Source organism: Hyaena hyaena, unplaced genomic scaffold (genome assembly GCF_003009895.1).
Source record: "Hyaena hyaena isolate Hyena2069 unplaced genomic scaffold, ASM300989v1 scaffold_783, whole genome shotgun sequence".
NCBI lineage: Eukaryota > Metazoa > Chordata > Mammalia > Carnivora > Hyaenidae > Hyaena > Hyaena hyaena.
The window spans coordinates 832,195-854,353 of record NW_024081416.1 but is presented as its reverse complement, the minus strand read 5'-3'; the positions used below and the strand labels follow the sequence as shown (position 1 = coordinate 854,353).

At 60.2% G+C, this 22,159-nt stretch overlaps 1 protein-coding gene across 1 annotated transcript; it reads left to right on the top strand.

Moving 5' to 3' along the window:
• Nucleotides 1–1,604: 1,604 nt before the first annotated feature.
• On the top strand, nucleotides 1,605–9,290 carry UBE2Q1 (ubiquitin conjugating enzyme E2 Q1). The gene is made up of 13 exons (XM_039218998.1): nucleotides 1,605–2,055; nucleotides 4,094–4,198; nucleotides 4,526–4,630; nucleotides 5,230–5,280; nucleotides 6,611–6,751; nucleotides 6,939–7,023; nucleotides 7,427–7,487; nucleotides 7,586–7,676; nucleotides 7,758–7,816; nucleotides 7,897–7,945; nucleotides 8,060–8,155; nucleotides 8,332–8,398; nucleotides 8,808–9,290. The coding sequence occupies exons 1-13, from the start codon at nucleotides 1,729–1,731 to the stop codon at nucleotides 8,837–8,839; spliced, it is 1,269 nt and encodes a 422-aa protein (XP_039074929.1). The 5' UTR covers nucleotides 1,605–1,728; the 3' UTR covers nucleotides 8,840–9,290.
• The last annotated feature ends 12,869 nt before the right edge of the window (nucleotides 9,291–22,159 follow it).

The window sequence follows — 22,159 nt, the reverse complement described above, 5'->3', positions numbered from 1 at the left end:
TGGGATTCTCTCTCTCTCTCTCTCTCTCTACCTCCCCCGCTGTCAAAACAAACATTTCTCAAGGTTTAAAAAATTAATGGGGAAATATGGAACTCAGGGTTTTCCAAGTGGCTGCATTTGTGGGTATTTTGTGGGAAGGACCGGGGTCAAGTGATGCGAAAATCTCCAGAGAAAGCATCAGAGGAAAGCAGAGTCAGGCAGAGGGGCAGGGACCGGAGCAAGCCCAGAACTCTGCTTACCACCGGTACGTCCTCGGTGGCCGCTCCTCTTCCGCACCTGCAGAGCTGCTGCAAGACCCCCCGACTCAGGAAGCGGGAATTCTTACCTCAGCCTTTTACGCTACCAGCCTGCACACACAGCCACAAAGGTGACGTGTAGCTAACCGTTCAGGCTCCCCAAAGGAAGTCACCGGCCCCAGGACGGCCGGAACGTTCACCGCTAAACACCCAGAGTCAGCCACCCCGGGCTCGACAGACGAGGCGCCCGGCACCCAGCCCCAGGGCGCGCAGCCCACTCCCGGCCACCCTCTTTCTAGTCCTGGTTGAAGGAAGGTGGCCAGGGGCCCAGCACAGGCTGACCTGCGCCCTCGGCGGAAGCCAGACCGGCCCCCCCCCCCCCCGCCCCCGGCTCGGTCCTCGGCGACAGTGCCACCTAGCGAGGGTCAGGGCCACCGCGGCAGGCGGCGTCCACCCAGGCTGGGNCCCCCCCCCCGCCCCCGGCTCGGTCCTCGGCGACAGTGCCACCTAGCGAGGGTCAGGGCCACCGCGGCAGGCGGCGTCCACCCAGGCTGGGCCACAGGCCGTGGTCGGCCGGCCTCAGACCCGCGGGCCACCCCGGCGCTGCCCGGCGCCCCAGCACGCGAGGGAAGCCCACGCGGCCCCGCAGCCTCGTCCCCGCCCGCGGGGACTCGCGAGGCGAAGGGTCAGCGACCGGCCGCGCGGCCTTAAGGGGTCAGGCACCGCACGGTGTCTCCCTCCGGTCCTCTGGCGCAGGCCCTGTACGCACTGCCCCGCCCGGGGTCACCGCACAGACGAGGAAACTGAGGTTCAGGGGGGCGGTGGTGAACCCAGGGTCACAAGACCGGCCGGCGGCGAGGCGGGCACGAGCCTGCGAGCTCCCGGAGCCGCTCCCGGGCTTCCGCCCAACCACCCGGGGCATTCACCGTGAGGTCCCGCGGGCGCCCACCCTCTCTCCGCACGCCGCCCGCCCGCCGCGGCTCGGGGACCAGGACAGCCGCGCCGGGACAGGAAGCGGGTCCCGCGCAGGGGGCCCCTGGGAAGCACGCGGCGCCGGGACACGTGACAGGGGAGCGCCGGCCGGGCCGGAGCACGGGCGCGCGCACGCACAGCGTGCGTCAGCACGCGCGGAGGCGCCGACGGCGCTGGGCCCAAAGCCCCGGGTCACGTGTGCAGGGCCGCAGGCGAGCACGGTCGGGGAGGGGGGGGCGAGCGTGCAGGGAGGTCACGTGAGGGAGGCCGGCGCCGCGCGGTCACGTGAGGGGCGGGGCGGGCCGCCGGAGCGGAGGGGGAGGGGCGCGCGGCTTCCGGCGGCTGGGGGCCGGCGAGCGGGGGGGCCCCGTCCCGGAGGCGGCGGCGGCGCCATCTTGGCGAAGGGGGGATCAGGAAGTGCGGACCGCGGCGGCGGCGGCGGCGGCGGCGGCGGCGGCGGAGCCCGAGCGGAGGCCGGAGGCTCCCGGCCCGCCGGCCCCGGAGCGGAGCGGAGCGGAGGATGCAGCAGCCGCAGCCGCAGGGGCAGCAGCAGCCGGGGCCGGGGCAGCAGCTGGGGGGCCAGGGGGCGGCGCCGGGGGCCGGGGGCGGCCCGGGGGGGGGCCCGGGGCCGGGGCCCTGCCTGAGGCGGGAGCTGAAGCTGCTCGAGTCTATCTTCCACCGCGGCCACGAGCGCTTCCGCATTGCCAGCGCCTGCCTGGACGAGCTCAGCTGCGAGTTCCTGCTGGCCGGGGCCGGAGGGGCCGGGGCGGGGGCCGCGCCCGGACCGCATCTGCCCCCGCGGGGGTCGGTGCCCGGGGATCCCGTCCGCATCCACTGCAACATCACGGTGAGGACCTCTCCGCGCGCCCCTGCGCGGCCGCCTGTCAGGGTTCGCCCCACGCCCGCACGGCTCTCCGCTCTCCGAGGACCGCGCAGGCCGAGTGCCCCCCGTCGGGGCCCGGCGCCTGCCCCGCGGGTCACACTCGCCGCTGGCGGCTGTGCACCCGGCGTCCGCCGCGCACCCCGACATATGGCGCCTCCACTGGCCCTTTCCACCGGCCCACCTCCCGCGGGCCGTGATCCGGCCCCTCGCGGCTTCACCTGGCCGCCTCCCGAGGCCTTTCCTTCCCCTGCTGTCACCTCAGGGTTCCAGGCCTGTGCCCTGAGCTCAGCCGCGGGGACCTACCTGGCCCGGGACTCCACGTCTCCGTGATGCCCCCGTGTCGGTAGTGCCTTTGACTTAGGACGTTGCCACCTGTGGGATCCCTGCCCGGGCTCCTCTCCCGAAGGCCCCATTTGCTCCCTGAATTTTTACCAAGGAACGGCTCGCAGGTCACGACCCTTCTCAGCTTTGGTCTCCCCTTTATTCCGGTGTCACCTCTAAGTCTCCTCCTCCTGCCCCAGCTGCCGCCGACCTGCCCCTCCCTCCTGTTCCCTCGGAAATGTCCGCTGGCCCCGGGGCTTGCCTTGCCCGGCCCCGGGGGTGATGACTGAGGATGGGCCCCTAGATTCCGGGCAGCTGCAGCCCCTTCTCTGCCCAGTGAACAGCACTGCTCGCAGGGCACCCAGGAGACACCCTGCAGGCCTCCTGCCCGCGGGGTCCTCAGCCTCCCTCGGAGGGGGCAGCGCCTGAGGCCTGGGAGTGCTCAGTGCTGCGTGGCCTCCCGCTTACCTGCTGGGACAGCGTTCTGCCCACCGGGCACATTAGTTAGGGCGCCGCGGGCCAGCGCTTTGCCCAGCAGGCCGCCTGCCCACGGGAGGAGTCTGGGGAGCACTGACCCGTGAACTGGGTGGTACTTGGGGGCCTAGGTCCAGTGTCCACGGGTCTGGTTTCCTGTCCCTTCTCCTCCGTCTAGATCAGGGTGCGGCGAGCCTCGGCCTGGGTCGGATGGTGCCTCACCGGAACCCGTGTGTGCTGTTTTCTCTCCCTTCTATCTTCTTCCCCCATCTTTTTCCTACTAAAAAGTTCAGATTGAAGGACAGGGTGTGGTTTAGTCAGGTGAAGACTTGAGTATCTTTCATAATCGCTTTTCTCCAGCGTTGAGGATTAGCGCCATGACGGAGCTAAGACCCCAGCAGAAGCGGGTTGGGGGGCGCCCCTCCAGTTGATTCTGTTCCCGAAGGGCAGGCACGCCCCCTCCTAGCTGCGTGTCTGGCTGCAGAGTCCCTGCCCCGTCCTTGTCCCCAGAAGGCAGCTAGGTCGGAAGGCTGTCAGACTCCCTGTGGCCCTCGTGAGGGAGACTTGGCCCCAACTGGGCCCCAGTTCTGGGCAGACGGGGTGTCTGCTCAGGCTGCACGCGGCGGCTCCGCAGCGGCTTCCTGCTCCCAGCCCGCCCCGTGGGGCCTGCAGCCCGCGTCTGCTCCAGGGCAGACAGGGAGCCGGCCCGGCCGTGTGCGGGGAGGGACCGGGTCGGGGGTCTTCCCACCGGCCTCTTACCGTCGGGTTCTGAAGATTCGGCCTCGCTCGTGGCTCTCCTTCCCCAGCTGAGCCGAAAGTGACCACAGCCTTCGATGTGTCCGCATCGGCGTGGTGGTGACCAGGGGGTCTCTCCCTGAACGCCTGGTGGAACTTGAGGAGCAGAAGGCTGGAGGGCGCCGGGCGGGGGTGTGAGGGGCCGGCGGGCCTGCGGTTTGCCTCTGCTCTGCTGCTTCCGCCTGAGAAAAGAAAGAGGAGCGTTTGGGCTGCTTGGAAAGGATCCGCTCCGGGACTTGTCCTGGCCTGGGATTTGCTGGGAAGCTGCTCCGTTGGCAGCTGACGTGCCGAGCTGGGCTTTGGTTGGGGACCGGGGAGCCCAGGGACCAGAGGCCGTGGGGAGCAGAAGGCAGGCAGGGTCTACTCTTCCCGGGGCCCCATGCTGACCATTCTCCACGCTCTTCTCTCTCAGGAGTCCTACCCCGCTGTGCCCCCCATCTGGTCGGTGGAGTCTGATGACCCGAACTTGGCCGCTGTCTTGGAGAGGCTGGTGGACATAAAGAAAGGGAACACTCTGGTGAGCGGCCAGGCTGCCGGGCCGAGGGTGCCCTTTCCTCCTGTGGGGCCGACGTCACGGGGACGCTCTGTGCACGGGACACGTGTCTGGGAAGGGGATAGTGCACAGGGCCCGGTACTTGGGGGCAGACTCCGGGCGGGGGAGTGCTTGCTACCGCCGGAGGGAGAGCCTTGCAGCGCGCCCAGCACCGCCCCCTTCCCCCCCAGGGCCACATGGCTCGTGAGACCCAGAGAGCTCGGTAGCGGATCGGGGTTGGGAGATTGTCCACGCGGGGCCAGATTGGGGTGGGGACGGGGTGCCCGGCGTCACTGCGGTCCCCTTGCCCAGCTCCTGCAGCATCTGAAGAGGATCATCTCCGACCTGTGCAAGCTCTACAACCTCCCTCAGCACCCGGACGTGGAGATGCTGGACCAGCCCCTGCCGGCCGAGCAGGTGAGCCGCCGGGGGCCCTGGGCCCTGCACCCTGCGAGCGGCGGCATGGACAGTGCTCAGTGAGCGCCCGCTAATTGAGACGCCCCCGCAGTAGTTTCTCCGCACTTCCAGCCGCTGCAGACGCTACACGGGGTGCGACTCTTGACTCTCGTCCTGCCCGCGGGGGTGTAGCTCAACGGGGCGCTGGTGGCCTCACCTCCCCTGTGAGAACTCCCCCAGGGGCAGAGTCTTCCATGTCGAGAGGAAAGGGGAGTCTTTACCATTAGCGGTAGCAGTTGGGGGGCACTGGGGACCCAGGCTTCTGGGAGAACCAACGGCCGGTGTCAGTCTAGAGGCGACCGAGTCCAGGAGAGAGTCTTCGGACCGGGGCCTGGGAGGCGGGGCCTGCAGCCGCGGTCCTCTTAACATTTGCCCGGGGTGGGAGAAGAGGAACGGGCCGGTAGTGAGGTCACTGCCTGGGCTGTGGCTCCGTCCTGACCGGCTGGCGGCACAGGAGCAGGCACGCAGCCGCCAGACCCAGGGTTCCGGGGCGGAGGTCAGAGGCCACGTGCTGGGAGGCCACGGAGGCTCTGACCGCTGCCCTTCCCTCCCGGCCGCAGTGCACACAGGAGGACGTGTCTTCAGAAGACGAAGACGAGGAGATGCCTGAGGTAGGGCTGCGCCCGGGGCAGCATCGGCAGGAAGCTCTTTCTCTTTGTCAGCAGTGCTGAGCGCCTGCTGTATACAGCACTCCCGTCTAGACCGGGGAGCGAAGGGACTAAGGACAGATGTGGTGACCTGGAGGACAAGCCCTGTTGTAGGAGACACCCCCCGACAGCGACATCAGTTCGGGGGCCTTTGGGGTCAGACCTGAGCTCACGTCCTCACCCCCTGGGGAATTTGACCTCCTCGCCCCAAGCTGCGCTTCCTCATGTCTAAGGCAGGATCGTAACACCAGTGCGTATGGGTGTCGTGAAGGTAAAACGCGGTGCTGTGTGGAAGACGCTCCCCGTAGTCTGTGACGGGTGCTAGGTGATGTGGGCCGCTTCTCCAGAAGCAGAGGCGCTTTTGCAAAAAGTAACGCGATGGTTAAGAACCTGGGCTTCAGAGCTGCGCCGACGGTGACTCACATCTTGGCTCTGCTAAGGGTGTGTGGGTTTGGGCGTGATGGTAGTCCTCAGTAGACCTCTGCTGGCCCATCTGTGAAATGGGAGTAACAGCAGAACGGCGGCACGGTGATCGTAAGAAGTCAGCGAGCCAGAGCGTGTGGGGTCCCCTACGGCACCCGGCACACGAGAGGTGTTTGTGGGGGTTCGCGGCTGCAGTCAGGGTTAGGTTAGTAGTGACCGCGATGTGCGGGAGCGAGGGTGTCCCTCGATGGCCCTGGCGCCCCGGTTTCTGCTCCCAGGAAGCTGCACTAGGGCCTCGGACGCACCACGAGCTCACCTCCCACCCAGCGCGGGGGGCGGCGGCAGTTTTCTCGGCCTCCACCCTCTCCCTCGTTCCCCTCTCGGCGTGGGCGCCTCCGCAGACCTGACCCGGGCCCTGTGCCCACGGGGAGGGTGGGAGACTGGTGACCCAAGTCTTCACAACTCCTGGGACCCGTGGTACGTGGTGGAAGTGAGCTTTGAGTGGCAGCATCAGGCCAGCGTCATCCCAGCACCTGCAGCGGAGCCGTTGGTGCCGAGGGACAGTGTTGGGGACAGTGTTGGGGACAGCTGGGGCAGGGTCGGTCTTGGGGACAAGGCCGCCGAGTCCCTGCTTGCCTTCCTGTGTCCTCGTGGGTCCTGCTGCCTGAGACCGACTAGATTTCCTTGGGGGGCGCGGGGCCGGGGCGCTCTGGACCCAGAGCCGGCCGTGTCCACCAGCCTGCCAGACTGACCAGCATCCCATACCCTGCGGCCCGGGGCCAGGTGGGACAGGGAGGCAGCGGCCCCTCGGCGTAACCTGTGTCGGTTCTTTCCTCCTCCCTCCCGCCCCCCCCACCCACACCTCCCCCAGGACACAGAAGACCTAGATCACTATGAAATGAAAGAGGAGGAGCCAGCTGAGGGCAAGAAATCTGAAGATGACGGCATCGGGAAGGAAAACTTGGCCATACTAGAGAAAATTAAGAAGAACCAGAGGCAAGATTACTTAAATGTACGTGCCTTCCAGGGCGAGGCTGGGCCAGGGGGTTGGGGCGTCCTGGCTGGGAGGTTGGGGGTCGTAGTGGCGCATGTGTCTGGGGAGCAGACCCTCTCTTCGGGCGGGCTGACCCAGGGCAGCCGCCCGGCCACCCTCCAGTCTCGTGTGCGAGTGCGGGACGTTTGTGTCCTCTTCCTTGCAGGGTGCGGTGTCTGGCTCGGTGCAGGCCACTGACCGGCTGATGAAGGAGCTCAGGGATATATACCGGTCACAGAGTTTCAAAGGCGGTGAGTGCGGGCCACCCGGGCGGCTCATTTGGTTAGCGTCCGACTCTTGATCTCGGCTCGGGTCGTGATCTCACAGTTTGTGGGTTTGAGCCCCACGTTGGGCTTTGCGCTGACTGTGGAGCCTGTTTAGGATTCTCTCTCTTCCTCTCTGTCTGCCCCTCCCCGACTCACGCACACGTACTTACTTTCTCTTTCCTGCTCTCGAAATAAGTAAACTTAAAGAAGTCCTGGGTTACATGAACGTTTATGAACCTTCAGTCCAGGAACACAACTTCTCAAGCCAGCGGTTTAGCCTGGGCGCCCGTCCACCACTTGCCCTGTGCTCTGTTGTTCCGGGGGAGGGGGTGCGTCAGGGATCGTCCCCCACCCTCCTAACTGCACCTGCCGCCATCCTTCCTTCCAGGAAACTATGCAGTCGAACTCGTGAATGACAGTCTGTACGATTGGAACGTCAAACTCCTCAAGTGCGTGGGGGCTGGGCGGCCAGGGGGGCGGGGAGGGGGGTGCGGATGCTGAGAGCGGGAGCCGGGCCCAGGGCCTGATCCCGACCTGCTGCCCCCAGAGTCGACCAGGACAGTGCTTTGCACAACGACCTTCAGATCCTCAAAGAGAAGGAAGGAGCCGACTTCATTCTACTCAACTTTTCCTTCAAAGTAAGGCCGGTCCCTGCAGCGGCTCCTCGCGGAGGGCGGTCCTGAGCACGCGGCCCCTCTGATTTCTCTCTCCCCTCTCAGGACAACTTCCCCTTTGACCCGCCGTTCGTGAGGGTCGTGTCCCCGGTCCTGTCCGGAGGGTGAGTGGCTCGGCCGGGGGGCAGGGTGGGGAGGGTGCTGAGCTCTTGCTGGGCAAGCCCGACTCGCCTTCCTCCTGCAGGTACGTCCTGGGCGGAGGCGCCATCTGCATGGAGCTTCTCACCAAGCAGGTGAGCCCACGTCTCCCAGGGCACTGTCCCCGGGTCCACCCATGGCAGGGGGGTGGGGGCCGTCAGGGTTCTGGAGACCCTCCTGACCCCCGTGCCCGCCACTGCCGTGCCCAGGGCTGGAGCAGCGCCTACTCCATAGAGTCTGTGATCATGCAGATCAGCGCCACGCTGGTGAAGGGGAAGGCACGGGTGCAGTTCGGAGCAAACAAGGTAAGCGGCTGCCACGCTCAGGGCCCAGGGCAGCAGACCTCGGGCTGGCCGGAGGGGAGGGCAGGGGCTTGGCCCCCAGGCGGCGGGTCCTGGGGCGTCAGCAGAGTCTGGGGCCTCTGGGGGGCGGCTGGAAGGCAGCGGCCCGCGGCGCTGCTGACGGCGGCGCCCTGTCCCAGTCGCAGTACAGCCTGACGCGAGCACAGCAGTCTTACAAGTCCCTGGTGCAGATCCACGAGAAGAATGGTGAGGCGCGGCCGGGGCCCCGGGGGGCGCGCTTCCTGTCCCCGCAAGGCCCGAGGCCTCGGGTCTCTGAGTCTTTGCCGCCCATTCACGCGGCGCCCGCTTACCGCCCCCCAGTTCTCCCCGGTCTCCAGAGGTGGTAGTGCCCACACCCCTGTCCCGGAGAAGCACCAGGCCCCCCCAGCCTACTGGGCAGGCCCTCCTCCCCACCACCCTTCTAGAAGGCTCATCTCCCCGGGTCATCTCCGGTCGGGCGCCTCGTTCTCCCCGCCTTCGTGGCCTCCCGTGGGCAGTTTCCCAGCTCCCCGACACCCCCCGTGTCCCCGGGCCCCCGGAGGTGCCCTCGGTGGTGGGGGGCGGGAGGGTGGGCTCGGGCCTCCACCTGGTGACGGTCCCCTCACTCTCTCTGCAGGCTGGTACACACCCCCGAAGGAAGATGGCTAAGCCCTGGGAGCCGCTCTCCCTCCTCCCCAGGCGCCACTGGACCAATTACCTTTGAATGCTGTATCCGGATCTCACGCTGCCTCTGTGGTTCCCTCCCTCATTTTCCCGGACGTGACATAGCTCTGCCTCTTGCAGGACAATGACGGCTATTCTACACGCTAAGGGAAAACACACACAGAACTGTCTCAAGTACTCAAGACTGACTGACAGACCAACCGCCTGGCTGGAGCCCCTGCTAGCAGGCATTCTTATCAAAGAAACTTTCGAGCCTCCTTATATTGCTGGAAACTCAGCTGTGCTCCAGACTAGAGCCTCCTTACCTATGCTATGGATTTTTAATTTATTTTCTCTTATTTCATGTACACTGCTTTTTTTGGTTACAGTGTATGATGGATGTGTATGGAAAAAAAAATGTATCTTTGGGAAAACAATTACAGTTTGTTAATTTGAAGATGCTGGTCTTGACTCATCTTTCTTTTTCTTCCCACCTCCCACCCCACCCCCACACACGCCACCCTGGCAGTGGGGAAGGGGCAGGGCCCCGGGGCTGGGGGAGGGGAGGCTGCAGCAGTGGGCTCAGCACTTGCCCCCCCCCCCCCCCCCCCCCCCCCCCCCCCCACGCAGAGCCAATGACCTTGATTCTTAGGACTTTTCTTCCCTGGTCACAGATGTTTCCAAGTGTCTGAGAAAAAGACTTAAGAGGCCACTTCAGAGAATTGCTTTCAAATGAATCAAAGGGGTGGGGGACGAGGCGCGCCCTGGCCCCCCGCCCTGGGGAAGGTGGCCGCGCCAGCTCCCAGTGAGTGTGCCCGGGACCACGCTTTACCGGGGCCCAGCCCGAGGCACCCTGTCGGACTGGAGAATGCCAGGTTGTCCGAGGCCGCTCGCCTACCGGGTCCTGCTGGAAGGGTCAGCTTCCGGGGGCTCGCTCTGTGCCCAGGTCCCCACCCAGGGAACCGCGGGTCGGGGCGGCCTGCACACTGGCCCGGGGCCGAGTTGGCCTTGCAGAGCGGCCTGCCTGCAGACCTGGCCGGGCCCTCCTGAGTCTGTGCTTCCGGACACCCCGCCCTGCCTCATGGGCGCCCCTGGCCGTTCTCCGGTTCCTCTTATGGATTCGAAGTCCCTCGGCGGCTGGGAAGAGGCTGCTGGCTCCAACCGGTGCCGCTCTGATGGCCCACACCCACCTGACCTGGGTACTGACACGCGGAAGGTCCCCGGGTGGGGGTGCAGGGAGAGACACGGCAGAGAGCGTGAACCCTGCACCAGCCCTGGCTGGAGTGTGGACTGTTTCTAGCGACGTGTACTGTGAACTTCCTTCTGTATGATGTATTTTGTAATGTATTTTTTTCCTCTACCAAAGGATGAAACAAATAAAATTATTTAAATAGTTTGGCTTTAATAAAACTACTTATTATTTGTAAATACTTAAGCAATCTCCACACCCAACATGGGGCTGAAACAACCCTAGAATCAAGGGTCACAGGCTCCACCAGCTGTGGGCCCTGCTGATAAAAGTATTTATCTTTTTATTGAGAGACAGAGAAAGACAGGGCGTGAGCAGGGGAGGGGCAGAGAGAGGGAGACAGAATCTGAAGCAGGCTCCAGGCTCTGCGCTGTCAGCACAAACCGTGAGATCATGACCTGAGCCGAAGTCAGATGCTTAACCGACTGAGCCACCCAGGCGCCCCCTTATTTATCTTTTTAAAGTCTATTTATGTATTCTAAGAAAGAGCGTGAGCACAAGCAGGGGAGGGGCAGATAGAGAATCCCAAGCAGGCTCCATGCTGTCAGCGCAGAGCCTGACACAGGGCTTGAGCCCACAAACCATAACATTGTGACCTGAGCAAAAACCAAGAGAGTCAGATGCTTAACGGACTGAGCCACCCAGGCGCCCCACTAAATGAAATTATTTAATGTAACAGTGCAGTGGCGCCTGGGTGGCTCAGTCCATTGAGCATCCAACTTTGATCTCAGCTCAGGTCTAGATCTCAGGGTCATGAGTTCAAGCCCGGCATCAAGCTCCACGCTGGGCATGGATCCTGCTTAAACATTTTTTAATTTTTTATTATTAAAAACTGTTTTTAATGTTTTTATTTATTTCTGAGAGAGAGAGAGCGCGAGCAGGGAAGGGTCAGAGAGAGAGGAAGACACAAAGACTGAAACAGGCTCCAGGCTCTGAGCTGTCAGCACAGAGCCCGACGTGGGGCTCAAACCCACAAACTGTGAGATCATGACCTGAGCCGAAGTCAGCCGACTGAGCCACCCAGGCACCCCCTTAAACATTTTTTTAAATAAAGGAACAGTGGGGTCCCTGTTCACTGACATGAAGGGCAACGCCAGCCCTGGGGAGTGGAGAACAATTAGAAGAGAGCCTCTACCTTTCCTGTCAAACCTCACTCCCCTTCCTGACCTTGAACTGAGGGTCTCTCTAAGCAACACAGCATCGGCACCGGAGAGAGGTGCGGCAAGAACATTCGGAGCACAGCGCCCAGGCGCTCCCTGCACGAGGAGGCAAGGAGGAGCAGGAGCCGCTCAGGACAGTGGGGTTCGCGGGGGCCAGCACACCACGGCAGCTCCTGGCCTCGCAGGGCAGGGCTGGGGACGGTGGCCACACGGAGGGATCGACACCCAAACGCATGAATTGTGCCAACATGTATTCAAGGTGATGGCCCGTCACTTAAATGCTCCCCGATCCTACTCTGGAATGCCAGGAAGACCCAGCGCCGGGCCCCTCCATGCTTCAGAACCACAGGGCACCACGTGCTGCCCTGTGCGCGGGTCCGGAAGAGACGTGGGGCGGCCTCAACCCCACGGAAGCTCCAGACACGGGACGCGCAGAGAAGTCTGTGTCCTCTGAGAGGTGAGCCGGGGGCGAGGCGGCAGCTGTGGGCTCCAGGGCCTCCTCACCCCAAGATCCAAGAGTGCGACGTATCTGAGGACAGGGCAGGCCGACCGGGACCCGGAGGGTGCACGGTGGCCCCATCATTTAAACTTTTCAAACACCAGGATGTGTGGCTGGAGGAGGGACAGACCGTCTTGGTGGGAAGGAATGAACACCCGGCCCCCTGGAGAAGTTCAGCTGGTTCTTTGGGGGAAATGCCGGGTGAAGGTGCAGCACCCAGCCCGGCGTGGGGGTGGGGGGAAGGGCGCGTGGACAGACACAGGGCAGGTACCTCCAAGTTCAAAGCACCAGTGATTTTTCCTTTGAGGATGTGATGGATGACCTGGTCCAAAGGCCAAATGCCTGCAAAACACAACAAAGGAATCTTGGTGGCACCAAGTCAGGCCCCGGACAAGAAATGTGGGGTGGGGGGGGGGATGGGGGGCACAAAGAAAGAGCCTGTAAAAGTAGGCCTATTAGGGGCGCCTGGGTGGCTCAGTCGGTTAAGCATCTGACTTTGGCTCAGGTCACGATCTCACAGTTCGTGAGTTCGAGCCCCACGTCAGGCTCTGTGTTGACAGCTCACAGCCTGGAGCTGCTTCGGATTCTGTGTCTCATTCTCTCTGTGCCCCTCCCCCACTCATGCTCTTTATCTCAAAAACAAATAAAAAACAAAAATAATTTTTTAAAAAAGTAGGCCTATTATCGTCCCTAAAATTATTGCCGGGATCTGGGATTTTACATTGTCTGGTGGGAAACTCTGGGGACAGAAGACAGTGTTTCTTCAACTCTGCTCCGGAGTTCTGGCTGCAGGGCGGAGGCTGGAAGGCAGGGGAGCCTTCCCCAAGTGGCGCGCGAGCAGCGAGGGCACTGGCCAAAATCCCACCCTCTGGGAGCCCTTCCCCGGCTCAGGTCCCCGATCCTGCCCCCAGCCCCGGGCTCCCGGTGTGTGACACCAGCCTCACAGAGCAGGACCTCGGGACTGTCCCCAGCTGCGCTGTTCCATTTTTACGAAAGCAAGGAGGTTCCTTTCACTTTTCTGAGCCTTATTCTCCTCATCCTTAGAGGGGGACACGCACAGCTGCCGGGCCGGGCGTCGCTCCTCAGGCTGGGCAGCAGCGGCCCTGCGCATGCAGTGACGGGAGATGACCTCTGGGTGGCGCCCACGCCCGGGGGCGCGGCTCTCCATCCCACTTCCCGGTGTCTCTACCTCCGCTTCTCCTCCTGCGCCCCCCGCCCCCGCCTTCTCCCCCCATTCCCGCTTCACCCAACCGCGACCCCGACAGAAGGCCGAACACCAAGACCAAGAGGGGGCCTCTCCATGCGGAGGATGCGGAGACTGAGGCCCCAACAGGTGTCGGACCCGAAGACAGGAGGCCAGGGGTCCCCGTGTCCGGGGCTCACCCATCGCGGCTTTCAGGTTCCACTTTTCCTCTAGAACAGAACCCTTTCCCCGTGAAATCGAATGAAACTCAACGTACATAAAACAGACAAAAGTTGGGCGGCTCTGGCAAAGGGGGGAGGGTGCAGGGCGCCCCTGTGCCCCCGAACCCGGCCCTCGGGCAGGCCCTGAGGTCCCTCTCAGGCATCCAGCAAATACGTAAGGGGCAGATCCGAAAACCGGGGTGAGATCAAAGAAGACCCCCTGAAAGGCACTCAGAGGCCCCGGCCGCCCCCTGGCCGCCCCCTGGCCGCCCCCTGGCCGCCCCCCAGCCGCCCCGGCCGCCCCCTCCCCACCCCCTGACGAGGCCCCTGCATCTCAGGAGGGGGGCGGCTCACCTTTCTCCAGCATGAACAGCTGAGTCAGAGGGGGGATGGCCCCGAGGTCACCGGCCAGGCTGCGCAGGGACCACACGGGACGGTGGCGGACCCGCTGAAGCCGACGAACACGACCGCAGCGCAGGCGTCCACCCTGTCCAGCACCCAGCGGGCCTCCACGAGGTCAGGGCCGGGGGCGGGCGCCTCCCCAGCCTCGAAGTGCGTCAGCAGGGGGTCCCCGAGAGGATGCGCCGCCGAGAAGCCCGAGCCCGGAGGGGCAGGAGGAAGGAGCCCCCCCCCGCCGCCGCACCTGTCCCCGGCCGGCCCGTAACCCCCGAGGTGGCACATGGCCAGATAGCGCACCCCGTGCCGCCTCGGCCGGCGCGCCCCGCAGCGTCCGCGTGCTCCGCGCAGCGCCTGGGGGTGGCGGAGGTGCCGCGCATGCGCAGACGCCGCCCGGGAGCCGGCTGGGCTCCCGCGCCCCGCGCGGCCCGGGACGAGGCCGGAAGGCCGCCGGCACGCGCGCCCCAGGAGGCCCCGCGGCCCGCACTTCCGGGATGTGCCCGCCCGAGGAAGGGGGTCCAGGGGGTCCGAAGGCCGGTGCCGGTCCCCGCCGAGGTGGCGACGGCGGCCCAGGTCCCGGAAGCACCCCCTCAGGGCAGGGCGAGGGAGGAGCTTCTAAAGGGGGGAGGGTGGGGGAGGGGGAGGGTGGGGGAGGAGCACCCCCTCAGGGCAGGGCGAGGGAGGAGCTTCTAAAGGGGGGAGGGTGGGGGAGGGGGAGGGTGGGGGAGGGTGGGGGGAGGGGGAGCAGGGGGGACGTCACGCGAGCAGGAGCGCCGGGCCCCACCCCCAGCACAGGGGACGGACCCGGGACACACCCTGTTCACCCCAGGCCTCCGCCACTTCGCTAACCGCGGCCTCAGTCACGTGCTCCTCCAGCCTTGAAAAGCCCGCCAACCCTTCACGCACCCCGACAGCACTTCCGGTCACGCAGGGCACCCCGGGGCCACGCCCGGCGACCGCATCCGCCACCACAGGCCGGGGCGAGCCCCGGGGCTGCTGGCGGAGTCCCCGGCAACCGGCCCCGCCCGCCCCGCCTGCCAGGGGCCAGGGGCCAGGGTCGCCTTTCCCCGGTGGCCCGGCCACACCCCTGCACACCTCGTTTCTGCGGGGACCACGTAGAAGGCTGTGCCCAGGTCTCGGGCGCATGGGGGTCACCAGGAGCGGGAGGAGCGAGCTGTGTGCAAGCTGGAAAGCGGACCCTGCAGCCCTGCGGCCGCCGCACCCCTGCCCCCTCAGGGCCGGCCCTGCCCTCGGAGATAACACGTAGGTGAAAGGGCTCCGTCCGCATCTCAGCCTCCACCCTCAGCCCGTGGGTCCCTCGCTGCAATCGAGAGAGCACCTAGGGGGGCAGGAAGGGACCCGCCTACACCGAGGGGTCAACGGGCGCAGGCTGGGGGGGCCGCTGGGTGGGAGGTGCGGAGCCGTGAACGCACGTCCGGGAACGGGGGAGGGGGGCGGCGCGGGTCTCTCGGAGCTGCGGCCCGGCCTCGACCTGAAGCTTCGTCCAAAACCTGGAAAAAGGAAAGGCCCTGGTGGGGCCGGCGAGGCCGCCTCCCTCCAGGCGGGTCTGGAGACCCCCCCCCGCCCCCCCCCCCCCGCGGGCGTCCCCAGCCCTGGGCAAGCCCGAGAGCTGCCTGAGGACACGAACGGCCACAAACGGCCACGTTCCCAAAGGGGCACGATGCCACAGTCCCGCCAGAACCGCCAGACCTTTACTCTCCAGACGGACACTCGTTACCCGCACCCCTGTCCTGGAACCCACAACACGCAAGCCGTAAATACACCACAATCCCGTGCCCAGGGGTCCAACACGAGTCACCGTCGGGGACTCCGAACATGGAGGTGACCTCCGCCCAGGGCGACGCTCTGCGTGTATCAGGAAGTGGGGTCGCTACCCACCTATGGCCCAGCCCAAACTGCTGTCTCTCCCCAGCGCCGGAAATCAAACCCACCCGGAGGCCAGCAATTCCCCCAGAGCACACCCAGCTCGGTCCCTCTCCCTGCGCCCCCACCCCCCGCCCCACCCCTGCAGCAGCAGCGCCCCTCCCAGCGGCCGCTGCAGCCACATCACCTCTTACACAGGAAGCTCAGATCCTCCCAACAACTCCCCACTGTGCCCACAAAGCCCAGAGTCCCCACCATGACTCATCGAGGCCGTGACCTGACCCTCCTTCCCACACACCTCTCCTGTGCCCGCTCTCCCCTCACCTGCCAAGTCACACACTGGGGTATCTGCACGTGTTCCCTCTGTCTGGAATGTTCTGGAATGTTCTTCCCCTGGTCTTCATACGCTTGGCCCTGACCTGTCATCTAGACCTCAGCAAGGATGCCGCTTCTCAGAGACGCCTCCCTAAGTATCATCTACGGAAGCGACCCCCCCCCCCCTTCATCACATCTCCTGTCCCTTCCTGCAGGGGTATTGGCATGGAGAGACAGCCTGCAGCTGAGGACACGGTCTGGTTAGCACACACACAGACGGGAGGGATGGACCGGACGGGATGGACGGGAGAGATGGGGAGGGACTGGAAGGGACGGGAGGGGTGGAGAGGGACGGGGAGGGACGGGGATGGGGGTGGGGGATGGGGTTTCCTCTCCTACAGCTCGAATCTCCCCTGAGCTCATGTGAGGCTATCACCTACTGCATCTGCTACGTCCTGGCCCCGAGCAGACGGGCCATACCCGTAGGCTGGTCACCAGTGCAGGGGTGCGGGTGGGGGGCTGAGCATGTTGCAGCCGCTGCTGTAACCCCACAGGTCCCCGCGGCGGAGCCGCTGTACCGAGGCCGGCAGATGCGCTCCCCGCAGACCCACCGCGGATGCGGCGCGGAGCCAACAGCGCCACGTATGTCCCCAGCCGAGCCCGGGAGGGGCCTCTGCACACTGTCCTCAGTCCCACCCCCGCCCAGGAGCCAGTCACCAGCAGCGACGCCCAGGTAAGGGTTGTTGATGCAGAAACATTCAAAGTCGTTTTTTTCGGTCTAATGACTATTCCCTGACGACTTAAGAGAGAAACACAACCACCCATTTTGACAGCTGGTGAGATTAAGGCTCAGTAGGAAACGTACACGACTCTCGCCGCCCGGCCACCAGGGCAGGACATCGCCCCAGACCCGCCCCAGCGCTCAGGGTGTGTTCCTGACACACAGGGGCCACTTCAGTTCACCGTGAGCACAGCGGCCCTCACGCCCAGACCCCCCCCGACAGCCGCCAACAGTCCCTGCCCTCGGTTCTGGGCATTTCCACCAGCGGACCTAGCGCCCTGGGAGGCAGCGAGTCTGAGCAGTGGGACACAGGACACAGAGGTCAGCGACCGTGGCTCCGGGGGGGAGGGGCGTCCCCAGACACACTCCAGGGAGAAGTGCTCACCCCACCATGTGCAGGGGTGCGGCCTCACGTAACCCTCTGGACGGCGGAGGCCTCCTGCAAGCCTCCACGTGCCCACGGCACCACACGTTGGGCCAGTCCTGGTCACTCTGGGCCGTCTCTTCCTGGGGACCCTGTTTGTACCCGGGGAGCTGACGTGACCTAACTGGTGACCCCCCAGCCCTGTCACCCGTGTACCACACTCACACGTCTGCTGTGAGCAGGGGCAGAGCCACAGAGATGAAAGACCCGAACCTCGCTTGCTCTCGGGGACCCCACATCAGGGACCCCACACACGTGGATGAGGTGTGCGCTCGGCCACGAAGCTCACAGCTCAGCAGGTAGAGTATGTGCACAACGGGGCACAGTGTCCGGTGACCGCAGGGCAAGGAGGGGGACAAGAGCTTCCCAGGGGCCAGAATGAAGTAGGAGAGCAAAGCCCACAGACGCGGGGCCAGAGCTGGGGACGTGCTCAGCGTGTGGGGACGGGCATCGGACCTCCTGAGGCAGGTCTGCCTGGCTGGGCTCTGGCCTGACTCTAACCCACGGGGCTGCCCGGAATCTGGGTGGACATGTGAAGACATGGTGGGCGTCCCTATCAGAATGTTCTGGAAGCATCCAGAGGGTCTCAGGCACGTTCTGAGAGAGACACCAGACACAAAGCGTGCACACTGCAGGACCCACGCAACGGACCCCTGCGACAGATAAACCTCGCCCAAGGGGACGAGAAGCAGGTCTGGGTGGCCCAAGGCCACAAACAGGGACAGGAGAGCCTTCTACAGGCCCGGAACGTTCCGTACGTGTCACAGTCCACCCGAGTAACTGTACACCTGAAATGGGTTCATTTTATTCCGTGTAAATAATGCTTCGATTAATGCATTTATGTCTTTTATATACTTAATACTTCACTAAGGTTTTATATAAATTGATTAAACCCGGCGGTCTTGCTCGCCCTGCCACCCCAGCCCTCCGGCGGCCCGTCACCAAGCGGCTGTGAACAAGCTATGTGTTACGGAAATAAAAACGTCTTAATATTTTTTAAAGTTATGATTATTTTTTTTTAATTTTGAATGTTTTACTTATTTCTGAGAGAGAGAGTGTGTGTGTGAGCAGGGGAGGGACAGGGAGAGAGGGAGACACAGAATCCGAAGCAGCTCCAGGTTCTGAGCTGTCAGCACAGAGCCCGACGCGGGGCTCGAACCCACGAACTGTGAGATCGTGACCTGAGCCGAAGTCAGACGCTTCACTGACTGAGCCCCCCAGGCGCCCCCATATTTCAGCCATTGTTGATAGTTATGCTCTAAACATTGGGGTGCATGTGCCCCTTCAAAACAGCACACCTGTATCCCTTGGATAAATACCTGGTAGTGGAATTGCTGGGTCGTCGTGTAGTTTTATTTTTAATTTTTTGAGGAAACTCCATACTGTTCTCCAGAGTGGCCGCACCAGTTTGCGTTCCCACCAGCCGTGCAGAAGGGTTCGCCTTTCTCCGCATCCTCGCCAGCGTCTGTTGTTCCCTGACTTGTTAAGTTTAGCCATTCTGACCGGCGTGAGGTGGTATCTCACTGTGGTTTTGATCTGTATTTCCCTGATGATGAGTGATGTTGAGAATCTTTTCATATGTCTGTTTTGTGCCTGCATGTCTTCTTTGGAAAAGAGTCAATTCATGTCCTTTGCCCACTTCTTCACCGGATTATTTGTTTTTTGGGTGTTGAGTTTGATTAGGTCTTTAAATTTTTTTTTAACGTTTATTTATTTTTGAGAGACGGAGACAGAGAGTGAGCAGGGGAGGGACAGAGAGAGGGAGACACAGAATCCGAAGCAGCTCCAGGCTCTGAGCCGTCAGCACAGAGCCCGATGTGAGGCTCAAACTCACGAAATACGGGTTTATAACCTGCGCTGAAGTTGGACACTTAGCCACCTGAACCACCCAGGCACCCCTTGGTTTTCTTTTTCAGGGCTGCTTTGGCTATTTGGGGTCTTTTCTGGTTCCATACAAATTTTAGGATTGTTTGTTCTAACTTTGGGAAGAACGCTGGTGTTATTCTGATAGGGATTGCATTGAATGTATAGATTGCTTTGGGTGATATTGACATTTTAACAATATCTGTTCTTCCAACCTAGGAGCATGGAATACTTTTCCATTTTTTTGTGTCTTCTTCAATTTCTTTCATAAGCTTTCTATAGTTTTTAGTGTATAGATTTTTCACCTATTGAAAATTGACACGGGGCTCAAAGTCATAAGCCATGAAATCATGACCTGAGCCAAAGTGTGACAACAGACGTAGCCACCCAGGTGCCCAGTTCTAGCAGTTTTTTGGTGGAATATTTTGGGTTTTCTATACAGAGTATCATGTCAACCTGACAAACATCTTACAGCAGCCATAATAAAATGCTTCAACAAACAATTACAAATACCCTTAAAAAGAATGAATAAATAGAAACGCTCATGAAATAGGAAGTCTCAGGGGGGAAAAATCATATAAAAAAAGTGAAATTTAGAAGCGTGTGGGTGGCTTAGTCGGTTAAGCATCTGACTCTTGATTTTGGCTCAGATCATGATCTCATGGTTCATAAGTTCAATCCCCATATCTGGCTCTCTGCTGTCAGCAGGGAGCCTGCTTCACATCCTCTGTCTTCCTCTCTCTGTTCCTCCTCCCCTCTCTCTCTAAAAAGGAAACATAAGAAAGAGAGAGAGAGAGAGAGAGAGAAAGAAAGAAAGAAAGAAAGAAAGAAAGAAAGAAAGAAAGAAAGAAAGAAAGAAAGAAAGAAAAACAATTTGAATGACAGTGGATTTCTCATCAGAAACCATGGAGGCCAGAAGGAAATGATGTACTATCTTTGAAGACCTAAAAGAAAAGACCTTATGCCTAGTGCAAATATCCTTCAGGAAAGAAGGGGAAATTAAGACATTCTCAAATGAAGGAAAACAAAGAATTTTCCAGCAGCAGACCTACCCTAATAAAATGGCCATAGGAATTTCTCTGAACAAAGAGGAAATGATAAAAGGAAGAGCCTTGAAATATCAGGAAATAAGAACAAACATGTTAAGAAAAAACACAGGTAAATACAACAGGCTTTCTTTCCCTTGAGTTTTCTGAATTATATTTGACAGTTGAAACAAAAATTGTAACAGTGTCTGAGATGGTTCTAAATGAACACAGAGGAAATATTTAAGACCATTACATTAAAAAAAATTTTTTTTTTATAGTTTACTTATTTTTGAGACAGAGACTGAACATGAGCGGGGGAGGGGCAGAGAGAGAGGGAGACACAGAATCTGAAACAAGCTCCAGGCTCTGAGCTGTCAGCACAGAGCCCGACGCGGGGCTTGAACCCACAAACTGTGAGATCATGACCCGAGCTGAAGTCAGAGGCTTAACCGACTGAGCCACCCAGGCTTTGCCCCTAAGACAATTACACTTTAAGTGAGGAGAGTAAGGTTTCTATACTTCATTCAAGCAATGTCAATAGGCATAGACTATGATATGTGTAAATAATGTAACATCTTCAGATTTTTTATGTTTATTTTGAGAGCGAGAGAGAGCAGGGGTGGGGCACAGAGAGAAGGAGTGAGAGAATCCTGAGCAGGCTCTGTGCTGGTCAGCACAGAGCCCTAAGTGGGGCTCGATCCCACAAACCATGAGATCATGACCTGAGCCAAAATCAAGTCAGACACTCAACTGACTGATCCACATAGGCGCCCCACATCTTCAGTTTCAAAATACACTTAAAAACACTACAGATAGGGGCACCTGGGTGGCTTAGTTGGTTGAGCGTCTGACTTTCCCTTAGGTCATGATCTCGCGGTTCGTGGGTTCAGGCCCCGCGTCGGGCTGTGTGCTGACTGCCAGCTCGGAGCTTGGAGTCTGTTTTGGTCTGTGACTCCCTCTCTCTCTGACCCTCCCCTGCCCACGCTGTCTCTCTCTCTCTCCTAGAAATAAATAAAACATTAAAAAAAAAAAACACTACAGATAAATCAAAATTGAACTCTAAAAAATGCCCAAGTAAATGATAGGAAAACAGAAAAAGAAAAAACAGGAAACAAAAAATAAAATGGCAGACTTGAGCCCTAACATATCAATATTTACATTAAATGTAAATGGTCTAAAAAAATACCAATTTAAATACACAAACTGTCAGTGTGGTTTAAAAAACACGATCCAACTATATGATGTCTACAAAAAGCTCACTTCACATATAATGATATAGTCAGGTTTAAAGTAGAAAGATAGGAAAATAAAATAAAATAAAAAATAAAGATATGTCATGCAAACCTCAAAGGAAAACAGGCATACCTATTTAATATCAGATGAAACACACCTCAGAGTAAAATCACTAAGATCATAGAGAGGGATACTATGTAATCATAAGTAGATTAATCCGTCCAGAATACATAGCCGTCCTAAATACCTGTGCAAGCAAACAGCGGAGCTGCAGAGTATATGATGCAGAAACTAACTGTACTGAAAGGAGGAATATACAAAACCACAGTTACAATTGTAGACTCAACACCCCTCTCTCAACAACTGACAGACAGCTAGACAGAACACCAGAGGGAGAGAAATCTCAACAATACTATGAACCAACGGTACCCAACTGTCAGGTACACAACGCTGTGCCCAGCAGCAGAGTACACGACTTTTCAGCTGTCCACGGAACACGGACCACGAAGGCCATATCCTGGGGCCATGAAATAAGTCTCAATTAATGTAAGAGAATTCAAGTCATATGCACCGTGCTGTCTAACCACAACAGAAGTAAATCAGAAATCAATAGCAGAAAATATGTGGAAATCTCCAAATCCTTTGAAACTAGGTAACATACTTCAAAATAACCCACAGAATGAAGAAGTCAAAAGGAAAACTAAAAATATTTTGAACTCAATGAAAATGGAAACACAACACAAATTAAAATGAAAAACAATATCAAGATTTATGAGATGGGGGTGCCTGGGTGGCCCGGTCGGTTGAGCATCTGATTTCAGCTCAGGTCATGATCTCACAGTTCACGGGTTTGGGCCCCATGTCGGGCTCTGTGCTGACAGCTCGGAGCCTGGAGCCTGCTTCCAATTCTGCTTCTCCTTCTCTCTCTGCCCCTCCCCCATTCGCACTTTGTCTCTCTCTCTCTCAATAATAAATAAATGTAAAAAAAAAAAAGATTTATGAGATGTAGGTAAAGCATCACCTAAAGAGAAAGTTATAGCATTAAAAGCCTATATTAGGAAATAAGAACACTTAAAAATTACTTACCTCA